Genomic DNA, 25,081 nt, shown 5'->3' with positions numbered 1-25,081 from the left:
GCACGGGGCAGTAAACTCTGGAATTAGGCATTCTATGCTATATTGTTTATTACACTTTATCTCTAACCATCACATAGATTATGTTTACTAAAAGCCACAAAGCTAGAAATGTGCTCTTTATCACCATATTTTCCCTGACATGAAAAATCTGAAATCACAGATATGTTCTCATTATGCCAATCAACTTATCCTGATAAGATAAACTTACCCTGATTTACACTGCATGATCCAATCCTTTCAGTTGAGAAAATGAGATGAGAAGATACCAACCTTCTTAGTGACATACTCATCATCTATCGGCAGAATTTTCATTTTTTATTGTCATATTGTGGCATGACAGTCTGAAATAGTGCAATGGAGAGGCCCTTCAGATGTTAATGAACTGCAAGTCTCAGCATTCCTCACCATTGGTCCTGATGCCTGGGACTGCCAGGGACTGTAGTGCAGTGACAATTTGGACATATACTAAAGTCTAGATCCAAGTTCACCAATATGAACTAAACTAAAACTATATCCAAAAGCCAATCCTGACAAAGACCAAGCATATCTTCCTAAGCATGCTGGCCTATGAACTTACTCCCATCAGTCAAACGAATTTTGGGTTAAGTTTTAAGTGGGCAGTTAAATTGGGCCCCTTCCCCAGTTTGGGACTCTATACAGAGGAACCTCTTTCAATTTCAAAAAGAAGATTACAGCCTAACTAACATCCCAACAACAAAGGTTTTATATCCTATAAAATACATTGAATATATTTTGATTATAGATTGCCATTTTCATTCTAGCTTGCCTGGTATTTTCTGTTCTGAGTTTTATGCGAGCACTAGGAAAATTGTCAGCAGAGCTTCTCATTTTATCTGCTGATTTTCATTGGCGGAAGAAAGCACAAACAGTTCTTTTCAAAGCCGGACAATGTAAGTTGTTTTCAAGACAGATAACTAAAGTTTAGAATAGTTAATGTTTTAGATACAATTGCTAGAAAACAAAAGGAGATCAGAACTGACAGAGAATAGCTACAATCCATGATATTGCATCCCCTTCAATAGCTCCATTTCTTGGAGGAAACTGGAGAATTGCTCCCACAGAACCAGGTATCGATTCTATAAGCCCAAAGCCACAAGCTGTACATTTGGTAATTCAAACATTGTACTATAGTTTTATTAGTGCATATCCAGGGAATGATGGCTGGGATTCATACCCTACTCCACCATGAAGTAAAGATCACCCATCATTAAAATAGCCCTTTGGTTTTTAAAAGAAAGTTATCTTAACAGGGGATTGGAGTGAAATAGGCCATAGTGCTGTGTAAAAACTGAAAACTGGCCTTAAAACGTCCCTTATCTAGGCCAATCACAAACTGCAGTTCAGAATCTCTTTTGCATCACAAAAAGGGGGGATATACTTGTATGATGGAATGTGATGCATTATGCTCTTCTGATGAAAATCCAAAGAGCCAAATTTTTGGTCGTCTTGCAAAAGTCATCATAAACCACCAGGCAATTAATATTTCTTTGAACAATAATTCTAAGATTAAAAAGCTACGCTGCCTGATGGTTCCACCCCTGTTTCCACTTCAGATTAACAGCAATCATTGTTAAAATATATAATATATAATATATTTTTATTATTATTCACCCGTTAACTCCAATATATGCCAATTGCGAGCTAGTTCTCAGCAGTTACATTCCCTTGATCATATTGTATGAGGGGCAGGGGGCGGGGAAGGGCCAAGAGCTGGCAGAAACACACTGGTGTGCTCAGTGGCACGTGATACAATCATCAGAAATGTCAGGTCATGTGGCCAGTGCAGTGGGCACCGGCTCCTCCCCAGGACTATGTCACTTCCATGGAACTCTGAACCATAAGGACTGGCAATTCCATGCTGGCAACTGGCCCCAGCCTTCAGTCTCCGCCTGCCCTTCTTCAGATAAAACTGGCTACTGCAGCACCAAGCCAACCTATGGAAAACATTCAAGATGAAGGGAAGGGTTAGGAAGTATTTTCGGACTTTTGATTCAGGTCTCTGCACTACTCACCTGATTGGTGAGTCCCTCCCTGCTCAATACTCAAAGCATGCTGTCTCTTGAGTGTTGAACAGGAGCTCGCTAATCAGTGCTGGCCTCTAACACTTGTTCAGATTTCATTTAAGCACAACAGCGAGAAAATGAGGAGGAGAAGGGAAGGAGGTTGGCAGGTTTCTCCAGATTTACTCCAAAGGAAGTCAGTCCTGAATTTGAGAGGTGCTCTCCTTCCCAAAGAAAGATCAGAATAAAAAAAACAGGCACAGAAATCCTGCTCACCCTGCCATTTAAGGCATCCTTAAGCCTCATTAAAGCCATTGCTGGAGATTTTTCCTCCCAGCAAATGTGTGCATGTGAGAACCAAATACACACGTATGCATCTCAGCATTATTCAGTGATCTAAATCCAAAGGAGTATTGGACGGGCATGCATGTTGCACTGGTTAGTTCTTCCTTAAATCAACCATATCTTTCCCTCAGAAAAGCAGGTCCTTTAAGGAATGGGCAAGCGGTGAAATGCGAGTGCTCACACACTCTCCAAATCATCTTTCCCTCTTTGAATCCAGATCAATGCAAAACCCTAATGTTATATATGAACTGGCTAGAGGCTGTACCAAAAACCGACAGGGGCAGGACAACACCCCCACTTTCATATTGAATTATGCACATTAAACTAAGGCTTCCCACTGATCTCCAGGCTGCATATACACACAAACCATTTTCCCACACAGCATTCTCTCTCTCTCGTACACATTTACACAGAGAAAGAGAAACTGTTTGTGGGATTGGGCTCAGCAGGCATAAACTTAAGCAGCTTACTCTGTAGTAAATCAACTGATTTCTATGGCTCTTACTCCCATGTAATGGGCAAAGGCTGCTGCTATGCTGGGGATAGCTCTGTTTAGACAACATACATTTGGGTGGAAACGGGGGAAAAGATCCTTGGTCTCTTGGTGCTGGGCTGTTTTTCCTTTTGCCTCTTTCTTCCTTTGAGGGGGCTCTTCCACTCAGAATGAAAGCACAAAGAAATCCATGCATGCTTGTCCTGTAGCTAGTCCCAAGATCCATGAGCCTTACCACCAGGCAAGCATGCTTAGCACTTCCTGTCCCGTTCATTCACTACGCTAACCCTGTTCTCGTCTTGTTGCCTTCTGGTGAGCAACTGGCATGGAGGACCGCTTATCCACACAGTCCCCATGAAATGAGGATCTGCTTTCTCAGAGTTCTAGTACTGACAGAGGTGGCTCTCTATATGGACGTGGCATAAAAGAGAGAGCAGAGCTAATATGCTCACCTCCAGTTGCAACAAAAGAGATGTAGCAGGTTTTCCTGTCTCCTGCCTCCTCCTTTTCCACCCTTGCTTTCATTATTTGCCCCTTTTGCCCACGTTCATCCATCTGCTTTCAGCAGGAACTTCCTCTACCACCATATTCTCAGCAACAAGAGAACAGCTGGGAGAGTGCCCACTCCTGCCTCTGCTTTAGTCACTCACTTTTCTTATATACATTTCCCATACAACTGCTGGCATTCAACATCATCTTCCCTTATTACTGTATTTTCAGCAAATGCAAGACACTCCCTAAGCCTTTGTTTCCTTTGGGGTAATTACAGGAGGTAAACAAGCTAAGTTCCTCGGGATTACATTGCAGCTGTCACTGCCCCTTCTCTCCAGCAGCAGACATACCTGTGCTTGGTGTGTCTCAATCGGCATAACCATTTGGAAGGCTTATGAACAGCTTCTTGTGTTGTTTGTCTACCCATATGCAGACTTTTCCAAGAGGTGTGATTTGACCTACCTTTTCTGGTCCCATGCTGGGGCACTTCCAATTGTAGAAGTAATACTGCAAGTTTCCATCACCAATCCCAAACTTCAGCTTCTCCAGGAAGGTCTTGTTTTCCATAAGATCCAGTGCATTGAAAACATCAAAGCCCTTCTGCAACAAGAGGTGGTTAAAGAAAATTTGGTGGGTATATATGCGTGTATATAGAAACACTTTGTAGCTCCACAGCATTAAGAAGAAACAAGTTTTGCTCAATTGTAGAATTAACTTCAATTTAAAAAAATCAAGTAGTAAGCATTCTGCATTATTCTTCATCTAAGGCAGAGAGATTGCTTGCATTAATGCTTTTTTCCCCTAAATGCTACAGCATTAAGAAGCAAACCAAGAGAAAAACTCACCAATTTGGCCAATATGAGGGCATCATTCATGAGGTCAAGAAAGGGTGTCTTGTTGTGGACATTGTAGAAAGAGTAGGCTGCCTTCAAACTCTTGTGTGTAGGATGGTTCATAATGGTGGAGGGCAGTGTGTAGAAACTCAGGAAATCTGTCACTTTCCCATCAGTGTTCTGATGAAAACAATTATATTCTTTAGCATTAATCCTTTTTCTTAAGCCTTCAGTCAGAGGAAACCAACTGTAACGCTAGCAGCACCATCACCAGCTATTATGCCTGTTCCCTACAATTCAGCAGAGTGAGGAAATTTGTATGGCATTTCCTCCCTTTCTATATATAATTCTGGCTTAGATGTGAAACAAAATGAAAAGGAAATTAGGCGGAAGAGCTCTATGTAGCACTTCAGATGGCAGGTGGTGAAAAGGCAATATTTGAATATTCTGCTCTCTTTCTCTCCCCCATCCCCCAAGTAAAAAGCTAGCACAGTAAGAAAAGGACTGGATTGGAATTTTCCTCTTGTTAGGATTTTTTTAATAAATAGAATACATTTCTCTAGGATCAGAGAGCCTCAGAAATGGCATTCAGGTTCTGAATTAATATTGATGGCCTCAGAATGCCACTATTGCTTTCAACTGTATCTGCAGGCTTCTGTTAAAGTTGCTTTAAATCCGAACTTTTAAGTATAGCAGTGCACAACAAGAGCAGCATTTATGTAACACTCTGAATTCTTGGAGCAGCCTGCCCCAAATGTATGTCCTCCAAATGGGTTGGTCTTCAACTCCCACAGCGCTCAGTCTGTGGGCCATACTGGCTGGGCATTATGGAAGCTGCTGCCCAACACATATATGAAGGGTGTTAGGCTAGGGAAGACTGTTTTGCATTTTCAGGGCAGTTTCTCTATTTGCACACTAAAGGGAGGATTGAATTCTCTGTCCATACACAATATCACATGTGCACAAGACGGTGAGCACAGGACTGTGAAATCTCTGCTTTGCTCCAGTTATGTCTGTGTCCCAATTCTGCACTGAGGTAATAAATTAAGACACCCAGCCAGAATATAAACTGACCTTCTATTTATTTTTATATTCTCTCTCTCCCTCGCCTTCTCTCTCCTGGTGTATCTCAAAAGGATGGTGAGCCAGACTGTGCAGAGAATAGTGCCTTCCGCTATAAAACTGGCTATAAAACTGACTGACTGGAGTGACAAAAAAGGGCCCTCACCTCAACAACAAATGTGTCAATGATGTTGGGCTGGGGCAAAAACCAATGCTCCACTTCTTCCTGACTCATGATAGGGGACAAATGGAATTGTTTCAAGTATTCTGCCAGAAGTTTGTGCACAGCAGGGATATCTTTGTGCTCCATTTGCCGTAGCCCTGGTGTCTTTGTAGCCTAGAAAGAGAGATAATTAATTCACTTAGAAACGCTCTGTGTGTTAATTAATTTACTTGGTTGGGGATGAAGGCAAGTGTTCCAACCAGTTTTCAAACTGTATTTGGAAGACCCTCAATGAAAAACTATTCCTCAATGTTACATTAGCTTTTCCTATGTTCAGTCAGTCCCTGACAACCCTACAAAAAACAGTAAATGGCAACATTGAATTAGCAGAACTCAATCCACAGATGCCACTGAACTTCAATGGTATGCAGATAAGCTAAAACTCTTTGCTGTTGTGCTTAACTTCTTCTTTCAAAAGTGAGCTGCAGCTCATGAAAATATATGCCTTTCAATAAAATCTGTTAGACAGAAAAGGTACTGCCAGGCTCCTTCTGATTTTTGGCCACCATAGATTAACATGAGTCTCCCCCTACAGTGTCTTGATTGACTTTAGAAGCAAAGAATCAGGAGGATGTCAAAGAACTTTTAAATCCAAATACCTGTCTAAGGTGGGAACTAACCAATTTGCACAATTCACACCATAGCGCAATCATTAGCAAAGAGAATATTGTCTCCAGAGCTAATGATCCAGGTAGCACAGAAGAGGACAAAAAACATTTTCTCTTCCATTCCAAGCTACTGGCTAATCTAACATGAGGAAAAAAATTCTAAAAATCACCACCAGTCTTAGTATGAGGGGGAAAAATTTCCACATCATTCCCTATATTGTTTCTTGAGCAGCATTCCCACAACATCTGACAGCCATTTTCTTCATGAATTAGAAGCAGAAGCAAATTTTCTGGAATGGAAGAGAGCTCCCTGTGTTCCTATGTTTCTGTGAAAATCAGACTCCTCAAGTACAGAATATTTTATCCAGACATGAACTAAACAGTAACATCTAAGAAGTTTCTGCACTTATAGTGACTAAAATTATCTAGTCACATCTAATGGAGATATGGAGAACGCCCTCCTCATAGAAGAGGCTGAATAGGAATTCACAGAAGAGGTTGAATAGGAATGGGAAAGCCAGAACAATGCTTTATGCAGAGATACTTCAGTTAATCTTTCCTGCAGAATGACACTCAGGCTCCATAGGAACAACATCCCAGAGTCCCTCTTTTGGGGGGAGATGCATGGTGGCAAAATTTGAAAAACAAACAAATAAATAATTTAAAAAACTATTTCTTGTGGGATATAAATAGCTATTTTGACATACAGAATAGTTTGCCCTGCTGTCTTTTTAAATAATTTCTGGAGCTTCTGAAGAAGTGGAATGTGGAACATGTAGCAAGGCAGGAGAACACAAGCACAAGCCTACCCTGACAAGAAGTACATGGGGCCAAAACCCTTTTCAACACTGAAAGTGCAGCATCAGTATAGCTCATGAAATATCCCCCCCAATTAGATTTGATTGGGTTTTTTAAAATCCTGAGTGAGGCTTTTTACTTAGAAACTAAGTATGGAGGATGGGTGAAACCTAAAACTACCAGGGATAAAGGAAGATGGCCAGCAAGATGGAACACTTCTTGATCCCTGCCTGAGCTTCTGTTATAGAAAGGACCCTTTGAGGTAGCGTCCCTGTCCATAATCACACACCTCAGGAAGCCGATAAAGCTTCATGGTGCGTTGCATAGTCATGTTCCTACTGAGGTGGGAAAATTTGACTTCAATCAGCTTGCGTGGATTCAGTGACCGATGCCAATACCTGTTTTAAAAAAAAGCAACATCCCAGGTTACTCATCCCATTCATATGCTATTCTTCCTCAAGGGGGGTCTTAGTAATTTGAAGCCTATCAACAAGACTTAACTCAGTATTGGAAATACATTTTACTCTTACGTTCAGAACGGAAAGTACGTATTTTCTCAATGATCTCCAAGGACAATGAGTAGTCATTACCCTTGCAGCTGCAGGTCAGTCTAAAGCATGTTTCTTCCCAGCATTTCATATCCCTCTTTGTCCAATCATGCAGGACTTTAGAAAGGAAATTTACTTTCTCAGTGATACATCTCAGTGATACATCTAGCATTTATCTGTGTCCATCCACTGCAAAACATGCAGCATCAGAAATTCTGGTACCCCCTCCCTCTCTTCCTCAGGATGAATCTGTCTGTCCATACTGGCAGAGAGATGGGAGAATTAAGACTGAACCTCTATGCCTAACTCATGAGGCAGGCCCAAAATTGGTGTTTAATTTTTCAAAGCAAACTTTAGCACTCACCCCCATTAACTGGTGAGCCACTGAGAATCACTGGCTTAAACAATTGTAGTTTTGTTTGTTCTGTATTGCTTCCAAATTCACTCTGCTTTGTTCTCACAGCTAAGATAACTAGTTAACCTGCCAGGCCAGGAACCTCCACTTTCTACTTTACTTCTCAAAACCTATGCCTAAAAACAGTGTTGTGTGACTCCAGTTTGCTTGCAGTATTTAAGGATTTGTCAGCTCAATAGTGTCCTCTCTTGCTCAATAATTCCCTTTTCAGGTTTGAGGACTAGTTTTCTATTCATTTTTAAAGTAAAGAGTGCATCTAACAGATGGGATTTTTAAGCGACAGAAGGTTATCAGACTGAACAAAAATAAAACACACAGGGAACTAAAGTAGAAAAGGAAAGAAACCCTAGTAATTGATACCTACCTGCATGTCCCAACAGGCTTTGGTAGAACTACACCAGCTGTGTACACTGCCTGGAAAATCCCTTCCAAGTGGACCCGTCGGGTGATCTCCCGGATCAGGACAGGTGCCACCCTCTTGGAACGCAGTTTCTTGTGCACACAAAGGAAGTTTATTTCTACCATCTTCTTTTCCCTTTAATGGAAGAGGGGAAACCAGCCATTGCTGCTCACTGCTGTCTGTCACAATTTGGAAAGCAAACCAGAGGAGTGCAGAAAAGATGCTTGCCTGCCCAGGCTTTAAGTCTCATTTCTGTATTTGCAAAGGCTATAGCGTTTTCTTCTCTCTAAAACCTAAAACATGCTTTCTCTCTCTACAACGCAGAGTTAGGTTCTCCACCTCAGGATGATTACATTGCCAAATGTTTACATGATTTTTAAAATGAGAGGAGTTGGGATTCAAACCTTCCATGGTCCTGTTTATTTATTCCACATAGCTACTTGCAACAAGAAATTAAAAAGCACTCCACACACATGCAGAGCTCCTGATTTGAAAGAATACAATGTGAGTTTACACTTTTTTGTTCAGTTCCAAGCTCAAATTAACTCTTATCTACCAAAAAAAAAAAAAAGGAAGGAAGGAAGGAAGGAAGGAAGGAAGGAAGGAAGGAAGGAAGGAAGGAAGGAAGGAAGGAAGGAGCAAGCAAGCTGGGGAATGGCAGCTCTTTAGGGCATAAAAAGAAAAGTGTGACTTGACTTACGTTTCATATATGTGGATAGCAGCTGGAATAGCACTAATGAAGCCAACCAACTTCTTGCTTGAGATGACCCTGACACCACAGTGCCATTGGGGAAGCCAGCCTGGAGGACGCAAAGCCCTGGAGAAAATCCACAATCTTGTAAAATAAAATGTTTTGATTCAAGGACCTACAGTGTGTCACCACTTAATACAAGCCATCTGCAGTGGCCAGAGGATGGAACCATGTATGCCAGCATAAGAGAGACAAAGCAAATTTAATGAGTGTGAATCTCATAGGAAAGAACTTTTAGACATTTAAAAAACCACATTACAAACCTCCCTTTCAACAAAGTGTTTCACTTGCTTGCTTTTAATTCATGCATGAATTAAAAGCAGATGTATAAAATGAACTGTAGGCTAAAAATGCATGGTCCTTGCAAAAGTCAAATGGAAGACCACTTGTTCTTCAGGAGAAGCAACTCAGTTTCCACTGTGATGAAGGACAGGGCAGCCTCTTGCTCAACGGCCCAACATGAAAGCCAAGGAGGCTGGTGAAAGAAAGATGGGAGAGTCTCCCTTGCTTTCCTAGTCCGCTGTACAGGCTGCAGCAGAGAAAAGGACTTTTCTTCCTCCATAGCCAATAATAAAGTTGAGTGAACTGGGGTAAGAAGGACAAGCTGTTATACTCCTCCTTCACCATTCCATTCACTTGGCTGGAGAAAATCCCAAATTATTAAATGCCAAGGGTGCCTAGATGAGAGATCAAATGCAGTACTAACATAAAGTCTTCTTCCAATAGCTATTTTGATTCAATGTCTTTCCAGTTCAGTGAGACCCACCCTAGCTCATGCATCCATAGTAGGTATGTTAACAAACAAGCTACTTGGCCCTAAGAAAGCTGCCAATATGGATTACCCTGTCTGAGAGGAGTATCTATTTGAACAATAAGGAAGGCTTACATTTACTTTTGTTTTACTTTTGACCAGCTCTGACCTGCATGTACTAACAATGATAAGCTTAGGATATCTCTGTCTAAAGAAGGGCCACCTTATTGACAGGATCTGATGCTATCACTTAAACCTTGAAACGCCTTTTCCCACCAAGTCAATTTAATTTAAAGAGAAAGGGAAATCTATTTCACTAGCTAATAAATTAATTTGACCAGTTCTTCTCACTGGGCTCTGTCATGCAAAGGAAGGAAATGACTGAGTTGTCAAATGTTTACCTGGAAGAAACTTAGCCCCTCATTCACTGTATGCAAGGACCCCCAAGGCAGGCTCCATTATGGCTTTCAGATCCTTATCTGAAATACTATGAATTGTCTGTTCCTTGTTTTTTCAATGTTTTCCTTTCAGCTTATACATGTGTAGTATTTTGAACTAAATTACTTCACCAGAACTAGCACTGCAGCCTGTGAATCTGTAAATGCAGAATTCCCTCTTATATGCTAACTATTCAGGAAGGTAAAAAGAGGCTTGCCTCATGCAGAGCAGAAAGATCATCCTATCTCCTACAAAAGTGGCTTTCAGTCTTTTGACAAAAAGGACTTTAAGGAGTAGGGAGCAGCAATCCAAGCATGTCAAGATGGACACAGTGAATCTACTCCCCAGCGCTTGGAGAAAACCTCTGTGTTGTATTTGTTGAAAGGAAGTAGTTTATCTTTATCGGGTTCCTCTACAAGAAGGGAAAATGGACAGACACCTCGGACTTACATATTCAGGAAAAACTGCAACTCACCACAGGAGAAATTCAGGGGAGTAATCAAACCTAAACATGTTGTCATCGTCTTCCACATAGTTTTCATTCAGGAGGGTATACAGTTCCTTCAGCTAAAGAAAGCAAAAAGGAGAAGCATAATCTGCTTAAGGAAGCCAAGTTTTCTCTATTAAGAGAATAGCAGCTTCCAACAGGACACATACTGATTATTAGAAAACAACCAACACACTAAGGTGAGTTAGATATGCTTGCGGGAAAATATAGTTTTGCTTCTGTCAGTGGGTTTTAGCAAATCATCATCATCCGATTCAATTCCTTCTAGTGAAGCAATAAAACCTAAGGATTTACAGCACAGTTTTTGTATAAAGTTTTAAACCAGTTCTGAAAGGACCAGTTTTTAAACTGTAAAAAGATAATCAACATTGGCTCTAAAGTAAGGAGATATTTCACATTCTCAAAACATGAAATTCTGAGTTAAACTGTGGCACAAATGAGTACAATATGAAGAGAAGGGCAGAGATAGCAAGACATAGCAGAATCAAGCAAGCAAGCCAAGCTTAACACTATGAGATGAAATTGCAAAACAACTCTCCAAAAGATGTTCTCACAAACTCTACAAAAGAAACTGGTTTTTAGGAAGAATTCTGAAGGTGGTTGGGGAAGAGAAGAGGAATTATAGCTAAGCAAAATGAAGGGGAAAGCAGGTGCAGGTGCAGGTGCAGCAACATCAACGGCTTATGTCTCGTGCAGCCTAGGAGAAAAGGAATAGAGGATCATCAATAAAATGCTGGAGAGTTCAATAAAAAGAAAAACCAGGACTCTGAAGCTGATGCTAGAGGAAGTCATGAAACATCGTAATAGCAGAAAGAGGGGTGGGGAGAGGAGATAGTTTTAAAAAGTAACTTTTAGGATGGTTAGTTCTGCCTCATCCCTACTCACCACACCTCGATCCCCCAAGTCCAGGGCATCCCACATAAAGCCCTGAGGCAAGGTATAGGGCTCCTGGCGGATGTTGTCCTTGTCTGGCTCAACCGGTCCATGGGTGTTTACCACCTCACCTGAGAGAAGGGAAAGAAGGGTGAGAGCAAGCCACCTCCATATGTGAGAGATCACTGTCCAAGAAACATTCCTAGCCTTGCCTAGTCAATCCTCGTTTCCAGGCTCACAAACTGCTTCGTTGCATTTTGTTTGGGCAACTCCAATCGTCCACGCTTCTGATCCCTATAGCAGTGTGGCTGAGAGACAGCCTCGTCCCCACTAGCTCACATTTCGTTCTTATTTTCAGTCTACTTCTAATCAGTTCCTGGTCTGGGATCAGTATCCCTTCTCAACTAATTCAGTTCCTCTTCTGTCTCTCAATGCAGACAGTGTCCCGGTGGCAGTGAAAGGCATGAGAGGTACAGTTTACATAGGCTCCATTTTGCTTTAGAACTGAAAGAAGGGGAAGAGAAAAAGACACTCTTTTCATACATACCTAACTTGGGCACTGGCTGTGTATCCCAGAACTGATAGCTGCGTTTGGTGGCTTCTTCCATGGTCTTGGCAGGCCCTTGACCTACAGAGAAGAGCTCGATGGCTTTTTGAATCTCCTGCATCCTTTCTGCTGGCAATGAATTCACCTGCATATGAACCCAGTGCAGAAAAATTAATAGACTCATCAGCCCTAATTATTTGTCCTTCCCTCCTTTAAAGAAGTTTAAGCTTTTTTTGGTGGGGGGGAGAAGGCATCCTGCTTCTTTTTCCCCCTAAAGACTACATAAAATGTGTATGTTCTCCCTTTCCACATCTACCTGTGCTGAACAGAAGAGCAAGAAATGTAGCATATTCAATCACAGTCTGCCAAGAACCGCCCAGAAAGAGCTGCTAACTTATATCACTGGTGGTAGGCCATGGCAAGACAGATAAAGGACCACTCCAACTGAAAGAAGCAAGCAGCTTTAGTTTGGATTCTCAGCACTTTGAGTTTCATATATACCCCAAAATAAATACAATAGACATTAAGCTCCACTAAGTGCATGTGTGTGCATGGAGGTTTGGAGGAGTTCAATATACTAACCTATTGAAAAACGGTTTTTACCTTTGCTGATTGATCTTGGACCAGATCAAATTGTTCTCCCTTTTCTTTCTTCCGTTTCTGTTTCTTTTTCTTCTTTTTACCCACACTGTCATCTGCTGGGCTTAAGCCACTGAAGAACAAAGGGAACATAAGGAACAAACCTAAAAGATTCACTGCTAAAAACAGGATTTTGAGATTGCAGGGGGAGAGGAGAGGAGAGGATTCAAGAGTTCCTTCCGTCAGGCTATTCACTGCACATCTTTGGGGAGACTCAAGCTCCCCAGAGAAACCATTACTAAGAACTAAACCATGCTGGCTTTCATATTTTTTTTTTTCAGATATTATCCTAGCACCTTTTCAAACACAGAATCAGAAGTGGAAGGAGCCATTTAGGTCACCAAGTCTTAAACCTGCTCCTGGCAGGGATCCAGATTAAAGCACCCAAGACACTTGGCTGTTCAGCCTCTGTGAATGGCAGCCCAGCCCTTTCTGGGTCCCTGCTTCTACTGTAAAACTGTTCTTACAGATAGGGACGTTTTCCTAATACTCAACTGGAATTTTCCTTCCCATAATGTAAATTCTTTATTCAATGTCCTGCCCTCTGGGATAACAGGGAACAGAACTGGATGTCCTTTTCATGCTCATCAGATCGCAAATCCCAGTCTTCTCTTCTCAATCTAAACATTCCCACATCCGTCAATGTCTTCTCATTCTTTCTAGTTCCCTGATCACCTTTACTGCTCTTTCCTGAACATGTTCCAGTTTGTCTGAATCCTGTGATTGCTAGAAATGGACAAAATACTCAGATGGGAGTTCAGCCAATGCAGAATAAAGTCAAAGTATTACTTCTGTGATTTGGAAACAATACTTTCAAATTAACTATATTAACTATACTTAATACAGCCTAAAATTCCATTTGCCTTTTTGTGGCCATTTTATACTATTGACTCATAATCAGTTTGCAATCAACTACCATTCCAAGAACATCTTCATTAATTCTCTTGCCAAGTCAACTCCGCCCCCCCTCCTATGCATTTTATTTGTTTCCAAAGTAAATATGTTATTTTCAGCCCCTTTTTTTTCAAATTTATTAAGATCTTTCTAAATGTTGCTATTCCATCCAAGTTTAGGTCATCTGCAAATCAGAGCAGCATTCTCTCCACCTCATACAAAGCTCAAGAGCGAATCCCGTAACATCCTATTCCAGTTTGAAGACAAACCTTGGTTAAGTATTCTTCTAAGGTTGTTAAGCCAGCTATGCATCCTTTCAATTGTCATACTATCCACAGTATCCTTAACTGGCTTACTAACATGCTAATGTAAATACCAACTACATTTAATTGGCTTTCTAATTAGAAGGTCAGCTTGCATTGGTCTGAAAGGCTGCATGTGACAACCCAAAAAATGTTTCTTAAGCTAACATGTTACATATTCCCCACTGTATCTTCAAATTCCATGTAATAATTACCTTCATACCTTACTTGCTCCTAATTGCTCTATCATTGCTTTTAGGAATCATAATACCAATCCATAGCTCAGGGTAGAGCACTATTTTTTCCTAAAATATTAATGTGATAAAATAAGAACTTACATGCTTTATGTTTACTCTGTTAGAGTTCTTAAGGCAGTTTCCATAAAGTATCAAATATATCATGAAATCACCCGTATGTATGGCCCATATCACCACTCACAATCCTATTACTTCCATCTCTGTGTAATACATAACTATTGTGTTCATGGACACACACAATCAAAGTCTTGTGAGAAAAGACTAGGGGAGACCAAAGGAAATTGATGGATTGGCTGGCTCCTTGTCCCACAGCGAAGGTAGAATGAATGGAATTAATCTGCATGTTTTGTACAATTAGTAGAATTTCCTTTGATGTGCAAGGAGGTTGTAATTTGTGTTCCAGTTTTGTGAGGAAATGAAAAAGATTAATCACAGCATATGATATGAGTTACTTGCATGACTAATATAGAGCTATTTGCTTGGCTATTACTCTGCCTCAGCACATTTTTTTTCTTAATGATACTTTATTAATTTTTTGAGTCAGAGGCCAGGACAATAATATAAAAAAACTTCAAAATATAGCAACTTGTAATACAGTTCTATACAATCAACACAGCACACACTAATGTCATTGCAGAACTTAGCATTATTCTGCTTAGTGTTAAAAGACTCAACTATTTGGATAGTAATAATCGTAATAATTACTTTAATAACAAAGCATATAATAATAATTTATAAAGGCAATAAATAATAATCAAGCATAGAGTGGGCAATCTTTTTGGCCTGGAGATTTCACTTCTTAAATAATACTTTGGTTGCCAAGGCAACACAGGATGTTTTGGTGATATGACATGTATTCAGTGGCATAATGAAGGGAGAGAGATGGTACAAAAAGAGTCTGAAGGCATCATATCAAACCCAAGCTTTTGTCTGTCCTTTGAACTATGTCTTTAAATTAGGAACTACTGTGAATTGTTTTCCAAAGGTACATGTTCTTCTGCAACACTGCAGAATGGCAATCATGGTGGACAAGTGCTACTACTGTGTATCTTCTACTCTGACCAAGGAGCTTCTGATCTGTCTCCGTGAAACTCCACCTTAAAATTGTTCCAACCACCTTAAAGTACCTATGTCAGTTCTTTTGAGTATTTCCTCCATTCTAGTTTAAAAAAAATCATAAATATGATTACCAAGGAATTTTGTAACGATTTTTTTTAATTACAACCCTCAAAATTGGAGCCAAGTGCAATGGTATGAACAGTCAGTCCAGAAATTATTTTTCTGCACCAGAATTGGAGCTGACCCCCAGAAATATTCCAAATTGACTCCAAGGTTTCTCAATTTCAATGGTTTAGTTTAGATAGTAACAACAATGACCACTTATTCTATTTCAAAATAATTAAGAGTCGGAAATCCTTGCTGGAAATCACTTGGGATCTACCAACAGTATGCTGGCTAACCCTTGTCATTCCAGAATTCACAATTTTCATAGGGCACTGATCAGGCCCCATGACTAGTCTGCATGAAAATCTTGTTTGTAGCTATACATGATAGGAGTTGCCAACCTGGTGCCCTCCAGTTGCTTTGGCCTACAATTCTCATAGTCCCTTATCACTGCTTATGCTAGCGTACTGTGAACTGAGACAGGCTGCAGTTTTTCAGGAGGAAGTCTGTAATGTAGTTCATTTTTTATGTAAAAGAACATTATCATCACTGTCAGTTAGCTTCTGCTATAAAAACATTAAGGAAGGCTATCCAGAGCTTCTCAAAATAGTTTGCTTCACTGGTGATTAGAATGCTCCTCCCAACAGAAAGTTTAAACTGAACTTCCTGAAATTTAGAAACACTGCTCCTCATCTCTGCTCTAATATCTCATACTGTCTGTTGAATCATGTCTCAAATGTAGATGCTAGCATAAACGCTACTTGGCAAATACACAGTTAATTAGCTATGTTGAGCAAATAACCTTTCCTAAACCCAAAGGGATAGCAGAACAAGTCTGGGCAAAATACTAAGGTGAGAAGGAATCTCAGCATGCTATGGGTGATGTACTGTGGTGAAATCAAACGAACAAAGAGAACTAAGCTATGATGCAAAGATATAAAACTCTATAGCACAAACTAACCACAGTTCCATAGAAAAGAATAAAACACCCTCTGTATAACTGACATGACATAATTGCTAAAATATGATCCACAGTGTCCCATCTTCACATCACCTACCAATATGGCAATACAAATATTATGTTTCTTAATATAGCAGAGGAAAGCTATACATGAACACATAATTTCTAGCATTTACTGAAGTGGGAAAATACATCCAGTTATAGCTTACTACTGCATAAACTCAACCACTGAACACACCTGGGGTGTTTTAAGTAGAAAGCAAAAAAAACATGGTTAGCCTTCTCCCAACAGAACGAAAGAAAATAGAGAAATACAGTTGCAGTATAGTGTCAGTCTTACACTCTAGGTCAGAATGATGAGGAAAACGCAGCCCTAAACAGAAAACATACAGCTCTTTCAATGGGAACCTCTTCAACCTCAAAATGAGGACCATATCATCTGCCACACACTGAGAGCAAAAGAAAGCAAGATGCCCCACTGACCACTTGTACGAATGGCTCCAAATGACTGAAGCAAGTCAACTCACATGCGATAGAGGCAAAAACCATAACATGCTGCAACTCAGAGTCTCTAAAACTATATAACTCATGAAAAGAACCCATAAACAAGGCAATTTTTTGACCTCATGACTAGCACACAGAAAACAGTTATAGTGTAAGGCCTAGAGACTGGGCTGTTAATCACCTCTCAATGGACTGAGGTAAACAGGTTTTCTCTGAACTACAATTTATAATATAGGGAATATTGGAAATATTTCTATAAAATATTGTTTTACATATATAATGAAGATACACACACACACTTTTCATTCATTAATATTGTTCACACACACTTTTCATTCATTAATATTGTTCACAGTAATTTTATTAATACAGGTAGTCCTTGCTTAATGACTGCCCTGTTTAGCAATCATTCAAAGTTATGATGGCACTAAAAAAATAACTTTACGACTGGTCCTCTCACGACTGCCACAGCGTCCCTGCAGTCACACGATCAAAATTCAAGCACTTTGCAACGGGCAGGTGTTTACGGCTGTCACAGTACCCCATGGTCACGTGGTCGCCATTTGCACACTTCACAGCTGGCTTCTGAAAAGCAGTCAATGGTAAAGCTGGCAATAAAATTGCAAGTTGTGGTCACGTGATGTCATGCTTAATGACTGCAGGTGATTTGCTTACTGACCACAGAGGAAGTGAAGTTGTAAGTCTGTCATGGTCATGTGATGCCTTGTTTAACAACCATGTTGCTTAGTGACAGAGTTGCTGGTCATTTAGCAAAGACTGTAATACTGTTTTCATTAAGATGAAAACCCATATTCTAGAAATGGTTCCCTTCTAGGAATATTAAAGCCTTTCAGTGGCCCACTTGGATTCCCATAGTTCTAGATTTTTCTTTCTTTAAAGGAGACCATTAATTTGGATTATACAAGCCAAGCTGCACTAAAAGAGTACAAGATGGAACATGAGACAATATTTGACTCAGCCCTATTAATACAGAAAATTTTCATGAAGCACAACCTCAGTTCCGCTGAGCCAGGAAATCAGTTTAATGTTAAGCTGCACAGGAGGGAAAAAGAGCTTGCTATGCTGACAATAGGCCAGAGGAAGCTTCAGCTGAATTAATCTGGATCCAAAAGAAAAAGAAACTAAACTAAGCTTTTGATTACCTTGAATGCTCTCTCTCAATACACTTAAATGTTCAGAATTACTGGATTTACACAGATAAGTCATTCTGAATCATCTGAATAAAAATTCAGATCCAAGCCAGAAATGTGATCAAAAAAGGCAATAGCTGATTCATATGAAACAAGAATAACTTAGCAGGAACACTCTCATAAACAACTTGCAACAGATGTGGTAAGATTTGAAAGAAAATGAAATCTTCAGGATGAAGTGACCTCCTTATAAGGCCTTCACTGTAGAAATCATTTACATTTTCTAAATATTCCCTAAAATGCTGGCAAGACTTCCCTATTTCTTTATATGATTTTATCATTGCAACCAGAATATAAGCTTGAAATTCAAGTTGCTTATCATCTGCTTTCAGTTTCATTCAGCTCAAAAATCTAGTTCCATTGTTCTGAAATTCCTGTGGTTTATGATAGGACTATGCTCAACGTTTTCACAGCAAACAGAAGCCCTCAAATGGGAAACAAAGATGACATTTTTTTTTTCCTCCACAAATAATTCAGAAGCAAAAGCTATTCAGTAAAGCTTGTTTGCAAGCTAAACCAAAAGGTTTCAAATCTATTTTCTTTTTCCTGCAATGTTTAATTTATCTCTTGATACAGGTGTGAAAAGGTTTTTTGCTCCAGCTGCTGCTAAGAGATTGTCACAAGAAGATCTGAGTTAAAAGAACAGGCTTGCCAGATTTCCCCCCCTCCTGTTTTTTTAGAGTAGAATAGGCTGATTCGACCAGGGTGGGGGGGATTCCTGCACTGTGGTTTTTGTACAGAGCATCAAGAAGTCAAAGCAGTAGATTTTGGAGTGGGGGATTAAAGGTTCTTTTAGTCTTAATTTTATGCATTTTTAAAATTTAAGTTTAGTTTAGTTTAATTGAATCATATAAAACAACTGGGTTGGGAGAGAGATGAGAAGACCTGATAAATTACTAGCCTCTTGGTTGAAAAAGTTACAATAATCTATTATTATCTCTACTATTAAGGACACCTGAGTTAATTATACAATATTCTGCTTCAATAAATCACCATTTATTTCATTTTTAATCTTGATTGTATAATACTGAATCAATGTAACTGAGGAAACAATATTTTTTAACATAGCTCTTTTTAATTTTATACATAATCACCTGCCTACTTAGCGCTTTCTCTCTTCAATAAATAATAGATATTATTAAATCTATGAATACAGAAAAAGTTCCCAGTCTGGATTTTTATCCCACTGAGTTCTTTGTCCCAGCATTGGAGGTTTATATTAATGACCTTTTAAACAAGTTTTTTCCACACACCCGCCCTCCAATTATTTTCCCACAACAACCCTGGTAGGTTGCATTAAGAGAAATAACTGGCCTAAAGGCACCTGGTGAGCCTCTGTGCTGAGTGAGGGCTGACTATTCCGGGCCAGCATCTTGACTACACCACCAGTTGTAGTCCCTGAGTGCTTGTACATAGGGAACGAGCTTCTCTGAGGTCCAACATAATGATTCATTTGAAGGAAATTCTTAATTGAATTTTATTCTAGAAAAGCTTTCAAGGGCAGCTAGTAAAGATCAGTGTAAGAAGAAGTGTCCACTGACCTCAGTTTCATAATCTGAACAGCGTGACAAGGGATGGAAAGAATAAAGGAAAATGCATCATGAAATAAATATTTTTCTGTTGAAATTTCTGAAAAAGGGTAGTCATAGCTATTTGATGTTTCCCCTAATACTACTTTAATCAGTTCTACTCTTTGTTTAGATTACACTGTACCCTGGATTAACCTTAATCTGACTATATGCAGAAGTTCTTGTCCTGAAGCTAGCTGATGGTTGCTTATTATCTTTCCAAACCTAACTTTTATACAGTCTTTGGTGTTAGACTAAATCAATTAGTAAAAGATACCCAAAGGAGGCAAATTGGTTTCCTAACTGGCCGAGAAATACATACATATTTCAAGACATGCTGATCTGTATCTGCCCCTGTGTTAAAGACATACATAAAAGCTGTGAATGTAATACTTACACTTGTTTTGTGATGATGCTGAGGATTCTTGCTGAATGTAAAAAGCAAAGCCTGGAGATTCCCCAATCTCAAACTGTTATAAAAACTGATTAATATACTGTACGGTGAGACCAAATCCTATATAGCTGGTCTGACTGAGAAACCATTTAGTCAACGTCTGGCAGGATGCACTTATTTATTTATATCAAAGGAACCAAAGTGAGTTTTACATCAATTATAGTGCATATAAATATACCTAATTAGAAGTCCACTACTGTAATTGGTTTTCCAAATAGTAGTTCATATATTTTCTAAATAAAATGTAGTAATTTGTGCTAAAGCATACTTTACAAATTTTATTCAGACTTCTTTTGACCACAGCGTCCCTTAATTGACTTCAGTGGTTAAGTCTAAGAATATAAACACATCTACTAACACACTGAACTATTCACCTTCCCTTGTTAAAGGGATTGCTGTTTTCTGTTTCACGTTCGTTCCTCCTACTCCAAGGCAAAAAACTAACAGGTCAAAGCTTTTGCTCACTGTCTTTGTATACGTTCTTTCAAGGCCAACTAGGAGATTACTGCTGATTTGTCTTGAACTCTCAATAACTTTTAACACCATTAAGCATTATATTGTTCTGGATGGAATCTAATCTACGTTAAGAAATGTAGCGATTCTGCCTGCGTCTAGGAAGCAGATTCCAGAAAACTCACGTTAAAGGGTTTTGCTCCACCTTAACCAACTGCTTTTGGAAACGTCGCAAAGTTTCATCTTGCCCAAATGATAATTAACAACTATAAGGACACACAAGATTCATCAGGAAATCTGAGATAAAACATCACAAAGACGATACCGTTTTCCTCTTCCATTTCACATGGAAAATAATCCATCCAAAATAATTTTTGTTCTGAAATGCTCTGGGAATAGTGATGGATTAGATAAGAGTTTCAAGCTGAAACCAGAGTCAGAAAACCACTGGAATATGGGATTGCTCTATTTGAGGCAAGACTGCACTCCACCTAAAAAGCCAAGCTCCTCCCCAAATCATGGATGTGTTTTTTAAAAGGACATCATGATCAGGAGCAGTTTTGATTAATTTAAATTGGCATAACACATCTGTAGTCACTCCTGGGAAATAGGAACCTGGCTACTGTTGATAAAACAATAAACTGTAATATGCTCTTCATATAATACCTGTGAAAGCCAGTGGTCTAGGATACAGTGGTAAACATGTTCACTGGTACCCTTACATATATCAACAGCACAGAAACATTTGCAGTACTCCAGTTAAGGTACTGGGTTTCACCTACAATCTGGGACCAGAGTACCTAACTAAAACAATGCTGTAATATGAACCTGCTCGTATCTTCAAGTCATTATCTGAACAATATTTGGTCTACATGGGAAGCTAGATAAGTTGGGGAAAAGAGCAAAGCTGCCTATATACTTTTGTCCTAAGCCTGTTTTTTTTTTTTTTTTAAAAAAAAGGTATTTGCTTTTTAATTGCCTGAGTTGCTTTATGTAACATTTGAGGCAGAACTGGAAGAATAAGCTTTTTAAAAAAAATGAATATATGTAATACAAGATTATATAGCCAGAGAGGAAAAGTAGAATCATAGTACTTATGCTGATCTAACTCCTTCGAATGCCCCAAAATCACATTATGCAGTAGCTAAACTGAAGCTAAGCACATCTGGGTCAGTGCAATGTTAAATTCCCTGTCTTGAATTCCACAATGGAATCAGATTTTTAAAATCAATTTTAGCCACTCTATATGATAAAATAAGCCAACTATAAATTCCATTCCTTTCAGTCTAGTCCTTAACATGGCATAAACAAAGAGTAGGCGTGTTGCTTCTACATGTCCCAGATTTAAAAAAAAAAAAAAATCCAGGTCATATTCTACAAGGGAAAGTATATATTACACACATCACCAAGACTGACTTATTAACTCAGTTTCTGGCTATAATACAGCTGAATTGCCAGCTGAAAATAATTATGTACTTTTGTCCAAATCAAAGATGTCAAGCATGCCACCACAGAGGATACATTGCCATAATTCTCTTTGTGATGAGAGAATCAATACCATTTTCTAAGATGCTTGAATCTCAGATGCAGTAGATTAATTTTAACAGGCCACAGATTCATAAGTACCTTTGAGAATGGGCCTGGAGTTAACATTTTTACTTTTTCCTCCCCCAACTCTAACAGCAATACGATGCAGCTCCTGTCATAACTGTACTCCTGTGCAAGAGTAAGTAGAGTTAGGTAGTACCATAGCTTATTTCTGGATAGTCATGAAATTGTTAAAGATGTAGGAGCTCCTTCCAGATAATAAAATATTATGTTGCAAAACAGTAAAACAAAACGGTAAAAGCTATTTATTTACACATGCTATAGTAATAGAACTCTACAATAAAAAGTCTGTTGGAGAGGAGCATGGGATGATTGAATAATTAGTTTACAATCAACAAGATAAAGTAGAAGGTGTCATCTTTGGAAGTGCCTGCTTGTCTGGGAAAGAGATAACAACACTTAGACATTAGCTTATCAAAGACACAGATACCCTGCATGTTACCCCTTCTTGTTACTGTGTAATAGTGTGACTCTTATTTGCTAAACACAGGAAAGCCTGAATAAATTTATTATCTATCCTTCAATGAACCAGTATAACTGGAGGACATCTGACATACATTTCAAAGCTTGCTTTAGACACAGGGAGGATGTTACATAGTAAAGAATGTGGACCTTGCCAATGCCATGAAGATTTGCTACAGTAATTGCATGGCGGTTTGACCTTGTTTATGTATTAGGTGAGAAGAATGTTATACTGCAAAGCAAGCAGTTCTATACAGGGTTGCCAACTATCACAGCCTTCTGTATCTTAGGCAATTCACAAAGTTTATGGACAGTTAAACCTCAAAACAACCAAGATTATGGCAACCAGCTTGATTGATAACTGGCAAATAGAGGGAGAAAACGTAGAGGCAGTGACAGACTTTGTATTTCTAGGTGCAAAGATTACTGCGGACGCTGACTGCAGACAGGAAATCAGAAGATGTTTAATTCTTGGCAGGAGAGCAATGACAAATCTCAATAAAATAGTTAAGAGCAGAGACATCACACTAACAACAAAGGTCCGCATAGTTAAAGCAATGGTGTTCCCTGTAGTAACATATGGCTGCGAGAGCTGGACCATGAGGAAGGCTGAGCGAAGGAAGATCGATGCTTTGGAACCGTAGTGTTGGAGGAAAATTCTGAGAGCGCCTTGGACTGGAAGAAGATCAAATCAGTCCATACTGCAAGAAATAAAGCCAGACTGCTCACTTGAGGGAATGATATTAAAAGCAAAACTGAAATACTTTGGCCACATAATGAGAAGACAGGACACCCTGGAGAAGATGCTGATGCTAGGGAGAGTGGAGGGCAAAAGGAAGAGGGGCCGACCAAGGGCAAGATGGATGGATGATATTCTAGAGGTGACGGACTCAACCTTGGGGGAGCTGGGGGTGGTGACGACTGACAGGAAGCTGTGGCGTGGGCTGGTCCATGAAGTCACGAAAAGTCAGAAGCGACTGAACGAATAAACAACAGTGGGCATGCAGTATCCTTTAACACAAGATCACTTGTGTTCAGTGGCTAGGTTTGCACAATGTGCTAATGCACGTTGATTTAACCATGGGCTACTGCATTAACACAATTGTCTGGAGTCATGTAACCTATTGTGACATAAATTAATAATTCCAGCTGGATTCAAAATATATATTTAGCCAAATACAAATTAGCTTGGCATTTTGTGTACCCCAGCCAATCCATTATTTACTCTGCACCATTTTTTCCAATAGGTTGATTGTATATATTATGTTATATACCATATTTACCATATGCACACACACACTATATTATATAATATATATAATGTATATATGTTTGTATATATATATGTATATAATATATAATAATATAAATAATTATATAATGGTCTATCATATACGAGGCAGCCAGATAATCCTGTGGATCTCCTGGCTAGAGCACATCCATTTTTGTCATCTTCACTATATTATATACCATATATAATGATATATATTATGTTCTTGGCCTCTACTCATTGAAATTCCTTTCTTAACATTCATGCTACAAAAACAATTGTTTCTAGGATCGGTTTGAGGTTTAAATTGAAGGGAAATGAACAACTTCCTCTTCTTCTATAGACACTCCCATAGCCAGGTTGTGACTATTCTCTGTCATCACATCAACACAGTCACTTGGTGTCAGAGACCCCAAATGCTGTGTGTTTATGTCCTTATTAAAACAGAAGCTTAATTTTCCAATACTCAAGACACAATGGTTTGGGTTTTCTTCTTTTTGCACTTGATTGCCCTGAAGCTGGGCCAGGACAAGGAAACTTATGATCTAAGCATAACTCCTGGCATGACCAGCTAAAGCATTCAGAAAGAGATGAACAAGAAAACATGTCTGTATGAGACTCTGAGGAGTCACTGCCAAAGCAGATAAAACTGAGCTAAGTGGATAAAGTCTGAGCTGACAAGATGGAATTTTTTGCCTCCATAAAGAAAGCAAGCACGAGCCTTCCCTGGCCATTCTCAACACGCTCTTTTAGCCCAAATCACCAAATATCTCGATCCTAAGCTCAGCTCCAGTTACGGTCCTGGGACAAGCGTCAGGCCCGACAGCTGCTGAGTTTTTCCAATCATGCTGCTGTCGGCAACTGTGGTAGGTAACCATTGGCGCTTCTTTGAGAACAGGCAAAGCCATCGACCATTCAGCGCACAACATCTAGCCCCCCACCCAATCAAGTGCTACGCAAAGCAAAGTGGGCAAGGCCTCGTCCACGTTCCCCCTTTCCTCCCTCCCTTCTACGATAGTACTACGGCGGCTCGCCTCGGGCGACATTTTGCTCCGTGAGAGCCAGCACCCGCTTGCCTTTGGTTGTAACTGTGCTCGTCCTCGTTCTCACAATCGCTGCAATGTTGGTGGTCATTCTCCTCGCCTGCCGTCCCCTTCACCGCTGTCTCACTGTCGTCCGCCATCTTGGTAAAGGGAAACCTCGTCGGCTACCGCGCTTGATTGCGCAG

The 25,081-nt window shown here is 39.6% G+C and overlaps 1 protein-coding gene across 1 annotated transcript; it reads right to left on the bottom strand.

Moving 5' to 3' along the window:
• Positions 1 to 1,125: 1,125 nt before the first annotated feature.
• On the bottom strand, positions 1,126 to 25,081 carry NMT1 (N-myristoyltransferase 1). Its single transcript, XM_063300543.1, has 12 exons — positions 24,930 to 25,081; positions 12,710 to 12,818; positions 12,107 to 12,251; positions 11,572 to 11,690; positions 10,654 to 10,745; positions 8,939 to 9,055; positions 8,203 to 8,373; positions 7,165 to 7,273; positions 5,413 to 5,583; positions 4,197 to 4,364; positions 3,814 to 3,951; positions 1,126 to 1,955 (listed from the first exon to the last, which is right to left on the bottom strand). Exons 1-12 carry the CDS (start codon positions 25,034 to 25,036, stop codon positions 1,935 to 1,937), a joined length of 1,467 nt encoding a protein of 488 aa, XP_063156613.1. The 5' UTR covers positions 25,037 to 25,081; the 3' UTR covers positions 1,126 to 1,934.

Source organism: Candoia aspera, chromosome 4 (genome assembly GCF_035149785.1).
Source record: "Candoia aspera isolate rCanAsp1 chromosome 4, rCanAsp1.hap2, whole genome shotgun sequence".
Lineage (NCBI taxonomy): Eukaryota > Metazoa > Chordata > Lepidosauria > Squamata > Boidae > Candoia > Candoia aspera.
The sequence above is the reverse complement of the archived record's forward strand: the minus strand, read 5'-3'. Positions and strand labels throughout refer to the sequence as shown.

Bases quoted from the DNA above. Each gene is read 5' to 3' on its own strand.
- NMT1 (XM_063300543.1), bottom strand. From the start codon at position 25,036: ATGGCGGACGACAGTGAGACAGCGGTGAAGGGGACGGCAGGCGAGGAG. The intron at 11,691-12,106 runs GTATGTATGAAA...CCCTTCTCTCAG, and splicing joins ACAGCCAGTGCCCAAGTTAG to GTGAGGTGGTAAACACCCAT. The intron at 4,365-5,412 runs GTGAGGGCCCTT...TGTTTTCATCAG, and splicing joins TTGACACATTTGTTGTTGAG to AACACTGATGGGAAAGTGAC.